Source organism: Entelurus aequoreus, linkage group LG16, assembly GCF_033978785.1.
Source record: "Entelurus aequoreus isolate RoL-2023_Sb linkage group LG16, RoL_Eaeq_v1.1, whole genome shotgun sequence".
Classification (NCBI taxonomy): Eukaryota; Metazoa; Chordata; class Actinopteri; order Syngnathiformes; family Syngnathidae; genus Entelurus; species Entelurus aequoreus.
Genome location: NC_084746.1, coordinates 27,080,923 through 27,097,325, shown reverse-complemented (window position 1 = coordinate 27,097,325; position 16,403 = coordinate 27,080,923). Strand labels below are relative to the sequence as shown.

At 39.9% G+C, this 16,403-nt stretch overlaps 1 protein-coding gene across 1 annotated transcript in view; it reads right to left on the bottom strand.

The window, feature by feature from the left end:
• dtna (dystrobrevin, alpha) overlaps positions 1-16,403 on the bottom strand; it is a 57,228-nt gene that overhangs the window by 13,776 nt on the left and 27,049 nt on the right. Inside the window, exons 7-15 of the mRNA XM_062022505.1 lie at positions 14,393-14,553; positions 14,206-14,305; positions 6,908-7,074; positions 6,639-6,763; positions 4,195-4,278; positions 4,016-4,054; positions 3,332-3,427; positions 1,895-1,975; positions 1,596-1,697 (exon numbers count right to left, since the gene is read on the bottom strand). Of these exons, the coding sequence (XP_061878489.1) occupies positions 1,596-1,697; positions 1,895-1,975; positions 3,332-3,427; positions 4,016-4,054; positions 4,195-4,278; positions 6,639-6,763; positions 6,908-7,074; positions 14,206-14,305; positions 14,393-14,553 (955 nt within the window). The remainder of the gene's footprint in view (positions 1-1,595; positions 1,698-1,894; positions 1,976-3,331; positions 3,428-4,015; positions 4,055-4,194; positions 4,279-6,638; positions 6,764-6,907; positions 7,075-14,205; positions 14,306-14,392; positions 14,554-16,403) is intronic.

The following is a 16,403-nucleotide window of genomic DNA, read 5'->3' as shown; positions in this document are numbered from 1 at the left end:
GCGATCGACGGCGCGACGAAGGACTTCACCCGATCATCGATGCGGTCGGCGGCTAGCGTCGTATAGCACGTCTGCTATCCAACTCAAAGTCCTCCTGGTTGTGTTGCTGCAGCCAGCCGCTAATACACAGATCCCACCTACAGCTTTCTTCTTTGCAGTCTCCATTGTTCATTAAACAAATTGCAAAAGATTCACCAACACAGATGTCCAGAATACTGTGGAATTTTGCGATGAAAACAGAGCTGTTTGTATTGAGATACAATGTGCCCGAATACTTCCGTTTCAACCATTGACATCACGCGCAAACGTCATCATACCTAGACGTTTTCAACCGGAAGTTTCCCGGGAAATTTAAAATTGCACTTTATAAGTTAACCCGGCCGTATTGGCATGTGTTGCAATGTTAAGATTTCATCATTGATATATAAACTATCAGACAGCGTGGTCGGTAGTAGTGGGATTCAGTAGGCCTTTAACATCTAATTGTGATAAATATTGACAATTATTATATTTGTTTGTAACATAAGCTTTCGTGTGTGGGGTGTTTTTGTTATATTTTTTGGTCCGACAAAATTTAAACAGCCTCTTTAATGAAGCCATCATTTTGGGGGAAATGTCTAAGTCCTACGTGTCAAAGTCAAGGCCCGTGGGCCAGATGCGGCCCGCCAATGAATTATCTATGGCACCCGGGATGATATTTGATTAGTATTAGAACCGGCCCGCAGGCCACAGCTGCCTGCTGCTGTTTTGCACATACCAATACTCCATCAGTGTTGGCACTAGGAATTTTCAAAATGGGGTCTCAGGGACCCCATCAAGTCATAAAAACGGGGTCCCACAGTAAATCTTTGGGGTCCCACTTTTATGTAACCGTTTTGAAAACAAATGATAAATGTATGCATTATCCTGTTATATCTCACATTCTATTTTGTGTTTTGGAAAAAGGTTGTCATAAACGTTACTTAATTCATTAAAAAATAATAATACAAAAGAAAACACATTTTAATGCATATGTAAACGTATTCAGTTATAAACATGGATCTAAACTTTACCGCTGCCGGTATTTTTTGCTATATTTTTATTGTAATATTTTCAGAATGTGTTTGTTCTATTTTTGGCCAAAGTAAGACAAAGAAAACAATCTGAAGTTGTCTTAATTTTCTATTTTTGATGCCATGATTTTAATAGTCTGGCCCGCATGTGCACATATTTACCATGAATTGATTTACGTGGACCCCAAATTAAACAAGTTGAAAAACTTATTCGGGTCTTACCATTTAGTGGTCAATTGTACGGAATATGTACTGAACTGTGCAATCTACTAATAAAAGTTTCAATCAATCAATTCCTCCATGCGGCCCCTTTTGGACACTCTTGGTCTAAGTGATACCAAACAATGCACCATTTTGGGGGGCAGCAGAAATAGCACAAAAAAAGAAAACGGGAGGCTTAAGAAATGTATTAGAAGCAAGTCATAGGAGAATGTGTGTTTGTTGACCATTGTTACTAGTTAAAAATGTGCTTGAATATTGCCTTACAACTTGTTCAGCGGGAAGTTTATTGTAAAGTTGGCAATAAGAGCAACCTGTTTTTACCTGTTTTTACTCTCCAGCTCAGCGATGAGCTGCTTCTGCTGTTTGTTGCCATCCAGAGAGTACGGCAGGTCTGGGGGGACTCTCTGCTGCTGCTGCTGAGCCCTGTTGGTAAAAGAACAGAGGCTCTGCGTAAACTCAATGTACCTTCTTCGCATGATGTCATCCTTATCTCACGTCTCGAGGGATGGGGATGGTGCTGGGGAACAAAATGCACTTGGAGAGGCTGAGGCTATTGAATCTGTCCTTCCTGTTTAGGCATCACCACTAATGTACAGTACAGTGCATAGATGTGTCTCACCGCAGCATCAGCAGCCAGGCGAGCGGCGTAGCGTGCGATGAGGCTGTGCTCCTCGTCTTGATGGTTGCTGCTTTCTAGCAAACTGATCAAGACAACAGAAAATAAAAACAGCATTGACACAATGTAGAAACTGCAAGGTATTGAACCACTGTTGCATTATTAACCACACACACACACACACACACACACACACACACACACACACACACACACACACACACACACACACACACACACACACACACACACACACACACACACACACACACACACACACACACACACACACACACACACACACACACACTGTTTGTTCTATAATTCAATATGGTTGCCGACATAATAGTGTACATTACAGTCACTGTCTGAGTCACTATGGCATCAATGGTACAATCAACCACGAAGTAGACAGCTGAGGCCCAGTTTCACAAGGGAGGGTTTCATGCTCTGCTTCACGGTGTTACAGTACATGTTTCCCCTCAATGTACCGCAGCTTCCCGGTGCCGGCAGCACTCATGCACTGACCTTATGGAACAGATTACTAACAAAAAAACAGAGGTACCACTGCATATCCAGGTTTACTTTCACAGTATTGTCCTTTGAGACAATACACTGCAATTACAAAACCCAAAACCAGTGAAGTTGCCACATTGTGTAAATCGTAAATAAAAACAGAATACAATGATTGGCGAATCCTTTTCAACCTATATTCAATTGAATAGACTGCAAAGACAAGATACTTAACGTTCGAACTGGAAAACTTTGTTATTTTTTGCAAATATTAGCTCATTTGGATTTTGATGGCTGCAACATGTTTCAAAAAAGCTGGCACAAGTGGCAAAAAAGACTAGGGAAAGTTGAGGAATGCTCATCAAACACTTATTTGGAACATCCCACAGGTGAACAGGCTAATTGGGAACAGGTGTGTGCCATGATTGGGTATAAAAGCAGCTTCCGTGAAATGCTAAGTCATTCACAAACAAGGACGGGGCGAGGGTCACCACTTTGTGAACAAATGCGTGAGCAAATTGTCCAACAATTTAAGAAAAAAAAATCTCAACAAGCTATTGCAAGGAATTTAGGGATTTCACCATCTACGGTCCCTAATATCATCAAAAGGTTCATAGAATCTGGAGAAATCACTGCACGCAAGCGATGATATTACGGACCTTCGATTTGCAAAAAAAAAATTAAGTTTCTCAGTTCGAACATTAAATATCTTGTCCTTGCAATATTTTCAATTGAATATAAGTCGAAAAGGATTTGAAAATCATTGTAATCTGTTTTTATTTACGAATTACACAATGTGCTAACTTCACTGGTTTTGGTTTTTGTAGAATGCTAAAATGAACTGCACTTTAAAAATGGCAATGAAAGTATGCATGCAGGGGTTTTGACACGGTGAGGTTTTTGGGGAGAGGGGGCCACACCCACTAACCATGTTTTAGGGTTGTTTCGAAGTAGTTTCACATACAGCCCAATGAGAATGTGCTCGTCTGCGAGTCTGTCCACCGCATCCAGGTTGCAGTGTAACCTGGACGCGGTTTATAACAAAAGCAAATCAATAGAAAACAAGATGACATTACATAGGTGACAGAAGGAGGAAGGACAGAAGGGGGTGAGACAGACGGATGAGGGAAAAAAACAACAACAAAAGAGATTTAAGGAGGCGCTTGAAATGCAGCCGTTCACGGGTGAGTGGAGAGGAACAAGGCTAGATTATGTTGGGAGCGCCACTGCTGATGAAGGCCTGAAGCACAATTAAAGACATGCCAAAAACACTACAGCTTACAGGAATATCCACTTCCTGTTCTGTTAATACAACTACTGTACGAGTCAAGACAATATTTGCAATGTAAAGCTAAACTAACCAAGCATGTAGTTTAATTTGATACTGCAAGCATTAAGCTAACAAAAAATGTGAGAAGATTTAAGGCCGCAGGTGTACATTATGAAGCCTCCTCGGTTTCAGGTTTTGCAAACATGCATGCTCATGACCTGCTATCAGTATTCTCTCTTAATATTCGCCACCATCAGAGGATGCACACTCCGCTCCAGCTATCGGCCACATTAGCATGCGATGTAGCATCCTCACACAAGCACACCTGTGTCACTTGCTTACCCTCTGCCTTCCAACAGATGTTGAGCAACATCCTGACTCCTGCCGTAAGGCAAACTAAGTGAGTACATTCAATATAGGAGGGAACCGATGCAGTGACACACACAAAATGGTTCAATGCTGAGAACCACGGGCAAGCTGAAAAAAAAAAAAAATCCAGGACATCCATTGTGTGTACTGACTTTTTGGTGGAGTACGGGTTCCCTGATGTAGGCATGGAGTTGGAAAATGAGTATTCACTGGAGACGTTCATGGGTCTTGGTGGCCTATAGGGAGAGCAAAAGTGTTTTCTATCATCAACATATGAGCTCATGAGAATAATCAACATGCTAATATACATATACCACAAACGTGCGATGGAGATGCAAACCAAGCAACTAACAGCTGCTAGCAGTACACAGGAGTGTGGGTGAGTGGTGGGCGATGATAAACCATTAGAACAAACAGTGATTCAATGGGACACATTTTGGAACGTGTTAAAGAATCAGAGGAACACTTACCACGTATCTCTAGGGGGAGGCAAGTTAAGGACAAAGAGAAACAAAATGACAAAGAAAAAAATCATGTCTTTTAACTGAGGCTGCACAGAAATAACTTGAAATATTAGATTACTATTGTTTCTTCTCTAAATAAATGTTACTAGTGTTCTCACAGGAATGATGTAAAATAATGTGGGTTCCTTTTTCAATGTTACAGTCCACTTGCGTTGGGATTAAGTGGTGCGGTTGCCAACAAGTTCAAGAAGATGGAGCAGGAAAGAAAATACTTTGCACTCTAATGCTGCTTAAGTCCAATTAAAGCTTCTATTCAATTAACGCCAAGTCTTCTGTTCTACAAAAAAAGTTAAAGTACCACTGATAGTCACACACACACTAGGCGTGGTGAAATTACCCTCTGCAATTGACCCATCCCCTTGTTCCACCCCCTGGGAGGTGGGGGGAGCAGTGAGCAGCAGCGGTGGCCGCGCTCGGGAATCATTTTGGTGATTTAACCCCCAATTCCAACCTTTGATGCTGAGTGGGAAGGTAAGGGGTCCTATTTTTATAGTCTTTGGTATGACTCGGCCGGGCTTTGAACTAACGACCTACCGATCTCAGGGCGGACACTCTAACCACAAGGCCACTGAGCAGGCTGAAAGAACTAAAAGTATCTTATTAATGACTATAGTCAATTTTCACTTGTTGTTGTTTTTTTTATTAACTCCACAATATGGCAGTACTGTAAGTGGTAAGCATTCCGCAGCTGTATTCACCTCTGCATGCACTTTAAAATGTTGACTGCGCTACTCGGCTGTTGTGTGTTTTGCTCCTTAGGGGTATTTTAAAAGTGTTATGTGTTTTTAACCACAACACCAGGGGGAACTCCACTAACCACGTTAAACCCAGATTCCGAACTAACAAAGGTCTTAACTCATTCTCTTTCTATGCCACATCAATGTGGAATGCGCTCCCAACAGGTATAAAAGAAAGGGCATCTCTCTCCTCCTTCAAAACCGCAATAAAAGTTCACCTCCAGGCAGCTACAACCCTAAACTAACACCCTCCCCGGATTGTTAATAATCAAATGTAGATACTTTTTCTTATGCCTTCTGATCTCTCTCTCTCTCTCTCTCTCTCTCTCTCTACTACTTGCTGTCCATATCCTATCAAGTCAGACCTACACTGTTCCAATATCCATTTCTCTGTTCTCAATTGTTGATGACTGATGATAACAACCAAAACTAACCCCCCCCCCGGATTGTAAATAATGTCAATAATTCAATTTGATTATCTTGTGTGATGACTGTATTATGATGATAGTATATATCTGATAGTATATATCTGTATCATGAATCAATTTAAGTGGACCCCGACTTAAACAAGTTGAAAAACTTATTCGGGTGTTACCATTTAGTGGTCAGTTGTACGGAATATGTACTTCACTGTGCAACCTACTAATAAAAGTCTCAATCAATCAATCAATCAATCAATCAATCAATGTGCAATATCCTTCTGAGAACTAGCGTCCTCTGTAGTGGACATTTGTTTTTCTTTTGTCAGAGTTAAACAGTTCGAAGGTAAAATCCCTGCTATGCAAAAACAGCACAAATGTGCACTGCAGAGGACATCAGTTTTGGAAGAGATAAACCTGAGAGGCATTTTTTCATTTGCACTTTCTCATGCACTCCAAATGATAGTTAGAGTGTTTTTTGAATGAGTTGCTTGAGTATGCGGTCAGTATGCACATAACAGGGGTTAAGAGTTTGGCTATGGGAATGGAAGCTGCTCAAGTCTCTCCACTAATGCGTGTGTGTGTGTGTGTGTGTGTGTGCACTACAAAGTCAAATTTTGCGACAAATGCCTTCAAAAATGTATTTAATCACCTTAAGCTCAACTGTACTTTATAGGTTTTCTGCCTAAATTCTCGTGGGAAACCCTTTATCGAGCTATTTTACGCGGGGCCGCGACCTCAGACACAAAAGCTGAAGTGACGGCAACAGTGGCTACATTGTCGTAGATTGCAATCACTCCCAGCACTGTAATTAAGCCTCATTGATTAGCTGAACCTGCAAGATTAACTGGAAACACTTAGAGGAGTCAGCGGTTTGAACATTTCAACAGTGGGGGGAAAAAGAAGAAGAACATACACTATATGCGCAAGGTTGAGAGGTTTCTCTGGCATTTCGGGGAACATGGGGTGAAGAGGCTCTCTGCTGGATGCACAGCTTAGCGACTTGCTGAGGGCATGGGACAGCTTCTTGGCGGGGGATTTCTAAAAGAGGGGGAACAAAACACGGCTTGAACGCGACCAACAGCATCCTTACGTCACGGTGAAGCCGAGCGAAAATAGCCACATTGACTGATCCGGCTGCAGACACACCTCCCTCCCTTCCTCCTCTCCCCCGCCCCTTCTTACCCATGATGTATACTCCTTCATTTGATGCTGGTTGCTATGGGAACCGCTGGCATGCCCCCTCCAGAAGCAGTCCTGACAGAGCTGGTAATTATGACATTGCTGGCAGCGGTAGCGGAAGCCCATCATACTCTCAGTATGGCAGTAGGAGCATTCGACCGGGTGAAAGACTGCGGGGGGGGGGGGGGGGGGGGGGGGGGGGGGGGGGGGGGTCACACACACACATTCATAAACAGATGTGGCATGAATAAACACAGATATTTTGCAAATGACAGCAAGGAGACAACTCTGATGCTGGCAAATGCACTCTAAAAATGGCAAAAGGCCCATTTGGGTCATCCCAATGAAGGCCTTCAACATGAGGGAAGAGAATTAAGGCAGTGTTTTGATACATTTGGCTATGGTTCACTTTTTTTTTCACTTGTATTTCAATTTAAAATTTGAATATAATGATTTGATTAGGACAATGCATATTGATCAACATATGAGCAAAGCATCACATTAAATATGCCAGAATTAGCTACAATAGCTAAATGTCATCTGTTGTCCTAAGGTAGGCAACATTTACAGACAATATCACACACATTTACTTGTATGACTAGTAAAGGCTTTTTTCTGCTACAGCATAGTTGCTCTACAGCCTAAGTGTCAAAGTCAAGGCCCGTGGCCAGATCCGCCCAAATATCTATGGCCCGGGGGTGATATTTGATTAGTATTAGAACCAGGCCACCTGTTTTGCTCGCACCAATACTCCATCTGTGTTGGTGCTAGGAATTTTCCAAATGGGGTCCCAGAGACCTCATCAAATCATAAAAATGGGGTGCCACAGTAAATTTTTGGGGTCCCACTTTTTTGTAACCGTTTTGAAAACAAATGATAAATGTATGCATTATCCTGTTATATCTCACATTCTATATTGTTTTTTGGAAAAAGGTTGTCATAAACGTTTCTTAATTCATTAAAAAAAATATTACAAAATAAAAAATGTTTATGCATATGTGAATTTATTCAGTTATAACATTTATTCACTTTTTTCTTTCCTTCATGGATATAAACTTTACCGCTGCCGGTATTTTTTTCCTATATTTTTATTGTAATATTTTCAGAATGTGTTTGTTCTATTTTTGGCCAAAGTAAGACAAGGAAAACAATCTGAAGTTGTCTTTATTTGTTTGGTTTAATGCCATGATTTTAATAGTCCGGCCCGTGTGCACAGATATTCCTCCATGCGGCCCCTGAGCTAAAATTAGTTTGACACCCCTGCTATACAGCGTAGTCGCAATAGCGTTAAGGCTGGATGATTATGGCAAAAATAATACTTATTATTTTGATTGATATTGAAATCACGATTAATAACTAGAGATGTCCGATAATGGCTTTTTTGCCGATATCCGATTTTCCGATATTGTCCAACTCTTAATTACCGATTCCGATATCAACCGATACCGATATATACAGTCGTGGAATTAACACATATATATGCCTAATTTTGTTGTGATGCCCCGCTGGATGCATTAAACAATGTAACAAGGTTTTCCAAAATAAATCAACTCAAGTTATGGAAAAAAATGCCAACATGGCACTGCCATATTTATTATTGAAGTCACAAAGTGCATTTTTTTTTTTTTAACATGCCTCAAAGCAGCAGCTTGGAATTTGGGACATGCTCTCCCTGAGAGAGCATGAGGAGGTTGAGGTGGGCAGGGTTGGGGGGTGGTGAGGTGGTGGTGGTGGGGGTGGGGTCGGTAGCGGGGGTGTATATTGTAGCGTCACGGAAGAGTTAGTGCTGCAAGGGGTTCTGGGTATTTGTTCTGTTGTGTTTGTGTTGTGTTACGGTGCGGATGTTCTCCCGAAATGTGTTTGTCATTCTTGTTTGGCGTGGGTTCACAGTGTGGCGCATATTTGTAACAGTGTTAAAGTTGTTTATACGGCGACCCTCAGTGTGACCTGTATGGCTGTTGAACCAAGTATGCCTTGCATTCACTTGTGTGTGTGAAAAGCCGTAGATATTATGTGATTGGGCCGGCACGCAAAGGCAGTGCCTTTAAGGTTTATTGGCGCTCTGTACTTCTCCCTACGTCCGTGTATCACTCCGTACAGCGGCGTTTTAAAAAGTCTTACATTTTACTTTTTGAAACCGATACCGATAATTTCCAATATCACATTTTTAAAGCATTTATCTGCCGATAATATTGGCAGTCCAATATTATCGGACATCTCTATCAATAACACGATTACACGATTTATTGTACTACCAAAACTCAACTTTAAATATAATTCAAAAGAACAACGGATATAAATTATCAACAAATAAACAGCAACAAGTACAATTATGATAATCGTAACAAAACAAATCAAAATAATGGCATGACTTGCAATTCTCTGCCAAATTGCTAGGGGCAGTGTTTTGCTGAAAGTTAGTAACCACAGCGTTTTAGTTTACTGTATAGTAGTAGCGAACAATGGTGACTCAAGCGACATCCAATACTATCATATTTTTGCCAATTTCCCTCCATGAATTGTTGTACATCTATCAATCCTTATAATGAAGCGACTGAGTATTATATGAATGTTTTTTTTTTTTAAACGCACAAAAAAAGGCTGACCATTAACAGCTCTGCGGTTGACGCAAAGTTATGTTTTTTTTTTGTAGGCCCACATCAAGCTTTGCCACAGTGTATGGAGTGAGAGGAGTCAGCTTATTATAATGAATGAAGCCTTTATGGGGAACTGCAATTTTTTGGGAATTTTGCCTATCGTTCACAATCATAATGAGAGACATGACGATGGATGTTATATCTATTTTTTGCATTCTAAATATTAAATAAATGCGATCAAAAGTTTGTTTACAATGGAGCCTATTGGAGCCGTGCAACTCCGCCTTAAAAAAAATGCAAACACCTCCATTAGGGTTTTATATACATGATGTAAGTATATATGTAATGTAGTAACAGGCACATTTATAGTAACATTTATATTTGTGTTATTTTAATCATTTTAAGCATGCGTGGATCATTAATTTCAAAAACGCATCAGGTTTGCTCTTTTTTTTTAAATTCATCACTGATTATTACTCACTGCAGACTTTATGAAAGCCAACAAACATAATAAAACATCACTTACTGTATAATGTCTGCTGTCATTAGAATGCGACTGATAGGATGTTCATATATTCCCATTTAGGTGAAGAATGACTCATAATTCCCACAAAGAAAAAGGGGTGGGGAAACAGGGGGTACAAGCAGTCTTTTCTGTCGTCAGTTTCGGGTCCTAAATGGCTATCAAAGTGTACCAACTTGTCGGAATACCCTACTCAGACATCTCATGTCCAGGTGATGCATTATTTATGATTTAGAATTAACTTACAGGGAGCAAGGAAGCAGCAGACCACTTGATGATGTAAACATAGGCACATACTGGAGTGATCACGGTGCCGCTATAAATAGTTTATCTGCGTTAGCGCTTATAATAACAATATCACTAATACTTGGTTAATGTTCAAATCCCGAAATGTAAATGGAGTATCGTTGGTGGTTTTTGATTGGTTATTTATTGGATTTAATGGGCAAACTAGAGGAGCTCCCAATGGTTTAGCTGTAATCCATCCGTCGTCATGTCTTTCATAATGATTGTGAATGTTAGGCAAAATCCCCAAAAAAGAGCAGTTCCTCTTTAAAGGGTTTGTATTGAGATGTATTTTCTTCATCTAAAACACTTCCTTGTGGTCTACATCAGTGGTCCCCAACCTTTTTGTACTTGCGGACCGGTCAACGCTTGAAAATTTGTCCCACGGACCGGGGGGAGGTTATGGATTTTTAAAATTTTTTTGTGGGACAGCGTGGCGAAGTTGGTAGAGTGGCCGTGCCAGCAATCGGAGGGTTGCTGGTTACTGGGGTTCAATCCCCACCTTCTACCATCCTAGTCACGTCCGTTGTGTCCTTGGGCAAGACACTTCACCCTTGCTCCTGATGGCTGCTGGTTAGCGCCTTGCATGGCAGCTCCCGCCATCAGTGTGTGAATGTGTGTGTGAATGGGTAAATGTGGAAATACTGTCAAAGCGCTTTGAGTACCTTGAAGGTAGAAAAGCGCTATACAAGTATAACCCATTTATCATTTATTTATTTATTTATTTTTTTTGTCATAAAGAAATACAATCATGTGTGCTTACGGACTGTATACCTGCAGACTGTATTGATTTATATTGATATATAATGTACATATTATTGATATATAATGTACATATTGTGTTTTTTTATGTCGATTTAATTTAAAAAAAAAAAAAAAAAAATTTTTTACATTTCTTGTGCCGGCCGCGGCCTGGTGGTTGGGGATCACTGGTCTACATAACAGGTAATGGTTGTGCTTTGGTCAACATTGTGCAAAGATGATGTTTTACAGACCATCTTCAAGCCGCTTTTTGACTGTCTCTTCAGAATGCGCCGTTTCATGGGCGGTCTTATTTACGTGCCGAAATCCTCCAGGTCAAGCCCCTTCGACTATGTCTCCACCCCATTGGCCATGTTGTAGTTTTAGCGCGCCCATATCAAGTTTACTAAAAGATAGAAGTTAGAACGACAATGCATGCTACTTTTTATTAGAAATGGCAACAGTATGTATGCATGTGCATGTACGAGCCAGTCTGCCCAGTGCCCCACAACAACTTATTGATGGCAACTTTGCAAAACTCTACGTATGGAGATATCTGCTGACGCACATTAAGGAAAAATATGTCACAGTCGTTTGGAGCAAGTTTGAAAGAAGGCAATATTGTTTTATTAATATCTGCGCCATGCCTCCATGTTTTATTTTCAAGTTATTTGGACCTATGCAGATTCCAATATACAAAATCAGGTACCAACAAGTAAGAAAAGTTTGCTTTTGCATAATAGGAATCCTTAAAAATGACACCTTCTGCAGCTGTTTGTTTTTACAACTTACCGTTAAAAATGGCTGCCTTATTTTTACACTTGTATTATTTATTGACTGTTAAAACTGGAGATTCAAAGGGTGAAGTAAGAGTCCTTTGGCTGGCGCAGCAGCCTGAGATATTCACAGAAAAATGTCATTCAACACTGCTAAGCTGAACTTTTTGTTCGAGAAGTGGTGCCTAAATGTTTTGCCTCCAAAGGCCGAAATGAAAATGTGTCAATGGGCCAATCACAGCGATTGTAAGCCTACAGCAGCACCACGAATGAGGAGTTAGGCCTCCATGTTTTATTTTCAAGTTATTTGGACCTATGCAGATTCCAAATATACAAAATCAGGTACCAACAAGTAAGAAAAGTTTGTTTTGCATAATAGGAATCCCTTAAAAATGACACCTTCTGCAGCTGTTTGTTTTACAACTTACCGTTAAAATGGCCTGCCTTATTTTTACACTTGTATTATTTATTGACTGTTTAAAACTGGAGATTTCAAAGGGTGAAGTAAGAGTCCTTTGGCTGGCGCAGCAGCCTGAGATATTCACAGAAAAATGTCATTCAACACTGCTAAGCTGAACTTTTGTTCGAGAAGTGGTGCCTAAATGTTTTGCTCCAAAGGCCGAAATGAAAATGTGTCAATGGGCCAATCACAGCGATTGTAAGCCTACAGCAGCACCACGAATGAGGAGTTAGGCCTCAAACCACTATTTATAAAGGCAGTAGGGGATCATGCAAAAAATGGCTACTAGTTGCGGACATGCAATCAATGATTGCCTGAGCTTGAAAAAGAAGATTTGTGTTAAAAGCTAAATTATTAAATTGTTCCGACAGCGCACAAGAAAAAAGTCTAGAGTGAGAAAAGGAGAGAACAATTCTTGTAGACAAACAATATTTTCAGCAGCAGGGGTCGTCCTAACCGTGAGAGGAAGGAGCACCTTTGTCACACATGGAATGTTAAACATTTTAAGAGGTATAAAAACGGTTTCAGTTTATTTCGAACAAGCTTGGTATAGTACGGGGGTCAGCAACCCGCGGCTCTTTAGCGCCGCCCTAGTGGCTCCCTGGACCTCTTTCAGAGATGTGTGAAAATGGAAATTTGTTTTAATATAATATATTTTCTGAAGGAAAACAAACATGACACAGACCTTCCTAATTGTTTACAAATCCCATTGTTTATGTTATACATGCTTCACTGATGAGAGTATTTGGCAAGCACTGTTTTGTCCTACTAAGTTCAGCGATCCTTGAACTCGTCATAGTTTGTTTACATGTACAACTTTCTCCGATGCTGCCACAGAAAGACGTGTTTTATGCCACTCCTTTGCCTCCTTTTTTCCACCAAACGTTTTATGCTGTACGTGAATGCACAAAGGTGAGCTTGTGATTTTTGATTTTATTGATTTGCTGAAGTGCATATCAGGCATATTTGGTCAACCCAAAGTTCAAGCTAATCGATGCGAACATGCTATTTAGGCTAGCTATATGTACATATTGCATCAGTATGCCTCGTTTGTAGGTATATTTGAGCTCATTTAATTTCCTTTACTTATGTCCTCTGCGTATTTGATTTATATTTGCATGTCTCATGACACATTATCTGTATGTAATATTGGCTGCATTTCTAATTACCCAGCTTGCAAAGATTGTAATAAATCCCTTAGAAGAAGACAACCAGCCGTTTCCTGAAACTTGGACACACATCTATACCTCTGGCCAATCTGAGCCAGTCATTTCCAGAAGTTATCTCATCCTGTAAGAAGCCTCCATTTTACTAATGATTTCCAATGTTGCAAAAATGTGTAGAATAAAAATTAAAATACAACATTTCTGTCAACTAAGATTTGCGTCAGCCTTTGATAGTAGGTTAATATAGACACTTACATTGGTGTCTAAGCATTGGTGGTTCAGTGGTGCCACGCGGGAGGCCCGGGTTCGATCTCCGGCCAATGCAACATACTTTACCATGAATTGATTACGTGGACCCCCGACTTAAACAATTTGAAAAACGTTTTCGGGTGTTACCATTTAGTGGTCAATTGTACGGAATACGTACTGTACTGTGCAATCTACTAATAAAAGTCTCAATCAAAACATCATGTGTTGTCTTCATTATAACACTTATATAAGGCTTTTAATTTTTTTGTGTCTCCAGACAGATTTTTTGTGTGTATTTTGGTCCAAAATGGCTCTTTCAACAGTTTGGGTTGCCGACCCCTGGTATAGTAGGAACGTCAGGTTGTAGGGGGCCACAGTTTGACACTGGAATAGATCATTTCATTATTCTTGCTGCAAAAAAAATTGTTAAGTTGACCAGCATCCTCCCTGAACAAATGTATTCAACCTTAGAGATACTGTACGCTGTGTTGTTGCGCTGCTTACCGTTCTCTACGTTGGTGAGCCGGTGCATGAGCGGTAACCACACCAGACACTGGGGAGGCGGGTCTGACATCAACGTGTCCAAGAAAGTGTTGAGGGAGACCTTTCTTCTGCCCGAATCAGATATCCAGCGAGGTTTGAGTGCGAGAAAAAGCACACGCACACACAGTACATGTCGTGATTAATGGACCCTCACCTGCTGCGCGAAACAGCTTTTGGCAGCTTGCTCCGTGTATCTAAACGACGGACCCTCAAAGACGGCCATGGGTAGCTTGAGAACCTCCCTCAGGAACTGGTCAAACTGCGAATACGCCATGATTCCTGCCGAATCCGATATCTGTGAAAAAATGTCTGAAAACGACGTGGTGGGGAAGGGTGGGGTAATTCATCACACGAGTGAATCAAACTAATTGTCAGCTTGCAACGCAAGTCTGGCTAATTACAACATCACACAATGCAATTATCCCACTTATTTGTGAAAACAAATCAAAGACTGGCAGCTGTTCACACTGTTTTTGGTACACAACAAACAGCCAATCTTTTACTCTACCAGCTAATGCTACATGTGCACATCGGTAATGGTTTTAGTTTATTTTGAACATGCATACAAGGTTAGATTGAAGTGTGTCTAATTCAACGTGTCCGAAAAGATGTATAGCGCTTAATACATTTGATCCCACTCACTACTTAATTGATGTACCACAGAAAATACTGTTGAATTGTGTTAAATATGTCCCAATCACCAGGACATCATTTTAAAGGTTATGTTAACGAGGGATGCGTGGTGGTAGACGACCAACATGTATACCACCATTTTCTGGATTTTTGTCATGCATTCCAAAACACAAGTGATGAAATCAACCCTTTGACAAAATAATTTCAATAAATAATAAAGTCTAATAAATACACGTATAATGAAAAAATAATGGTAGAAAAAAAAAAGCACAGCATATCATTTTGTAACTGGCAAAAGTGGTGAAATGTGCTCAAAGGTGGGGGTGCACCAATCCAATATTGATATCGGATATCAGTCCAATATCATAAAATAAACAAGCATCAAACAAGTATCTGCGTCATAAGCTCTGATACAAGCAGTACTGCAGTGTGTTTTCTTGTGCAAAGCTGCACAGCCAATTAACATCTAAATATACACACAAGGTTGGTCTTTTCTTCTGTTTTAGTCAAATCATTTACAAAACATGGTAGGCTAAGGGCTACTAGGAGCTTTCAGCTACACAACAGCTAAACACACTATAGCCCACAAGGTAAACATACTTAATTTGTGTCCTTAATTTAACAATATTGCAGTCTGAAACACCACACCTGTCAATAGAAACATGTATCAAATAATTATAGTTGCATATTACTTACAGATACAACGCCTCCAAAGCAGAAGATATTAAATACTAAAAAAGTATTCAGTAACAAACGTGTCCGCATAATTCAACTTACTGCATCATGAGCTTAACTTAATAAAATATTGTTGCCACGAGGTGCCCACGAAAACAATTACCACTCCACTTCAATTTAAAGACAGCGTAAGTCCATTCCAGACAGTCAATAATAAATGATTTGGTATTTTTTAAACCCACCATTTTTCTTCAGATGAGACTTGGTGGTTTTATTTATTTATTATGCCATAGCACTTTAATCACAATGATTTTATTGGTTTAGTAGGTATCATATTTTTTTTTGTTCTACAGTGTGCATGTATACTGGTGATCGTTTGTGTTTTGTTTTTTTATGTTTATGTGTTTTATATGATTTGTGTTTGCTTGTTTCATTCTATCTTAACGCTGAAATACAAATGTCTGCACAACTATTTTACCTCCGGGTACCATTAAAGCACAGGTGTCAAACCCAAGGCCTGGGGCCAGATGTGGCCCCCAACTTCATTTTATCTGGCCCTCGAAATCTTGGAAATAATATGTATCAAAGTACTGTAACATGTCTTACTAAATGTATTCTTTCTTTCTATTTTGGCAGAAAAAAAATACATGTACTTAATGAAATAGCACATTTTGTTAACTTAAATATTGTTTAATTATGCAAAAATATATTATCAAACACTGAAACCATTTTTTAAATGGAAATAAATACTAATAATAATGAAAAAAGCAAGTTATCCATCAAATTGTGCGATGTAAAAGCAGCAATAGATTCAATGGTAAAATTGTGAAATTTACTGTGTTTTTTACAGC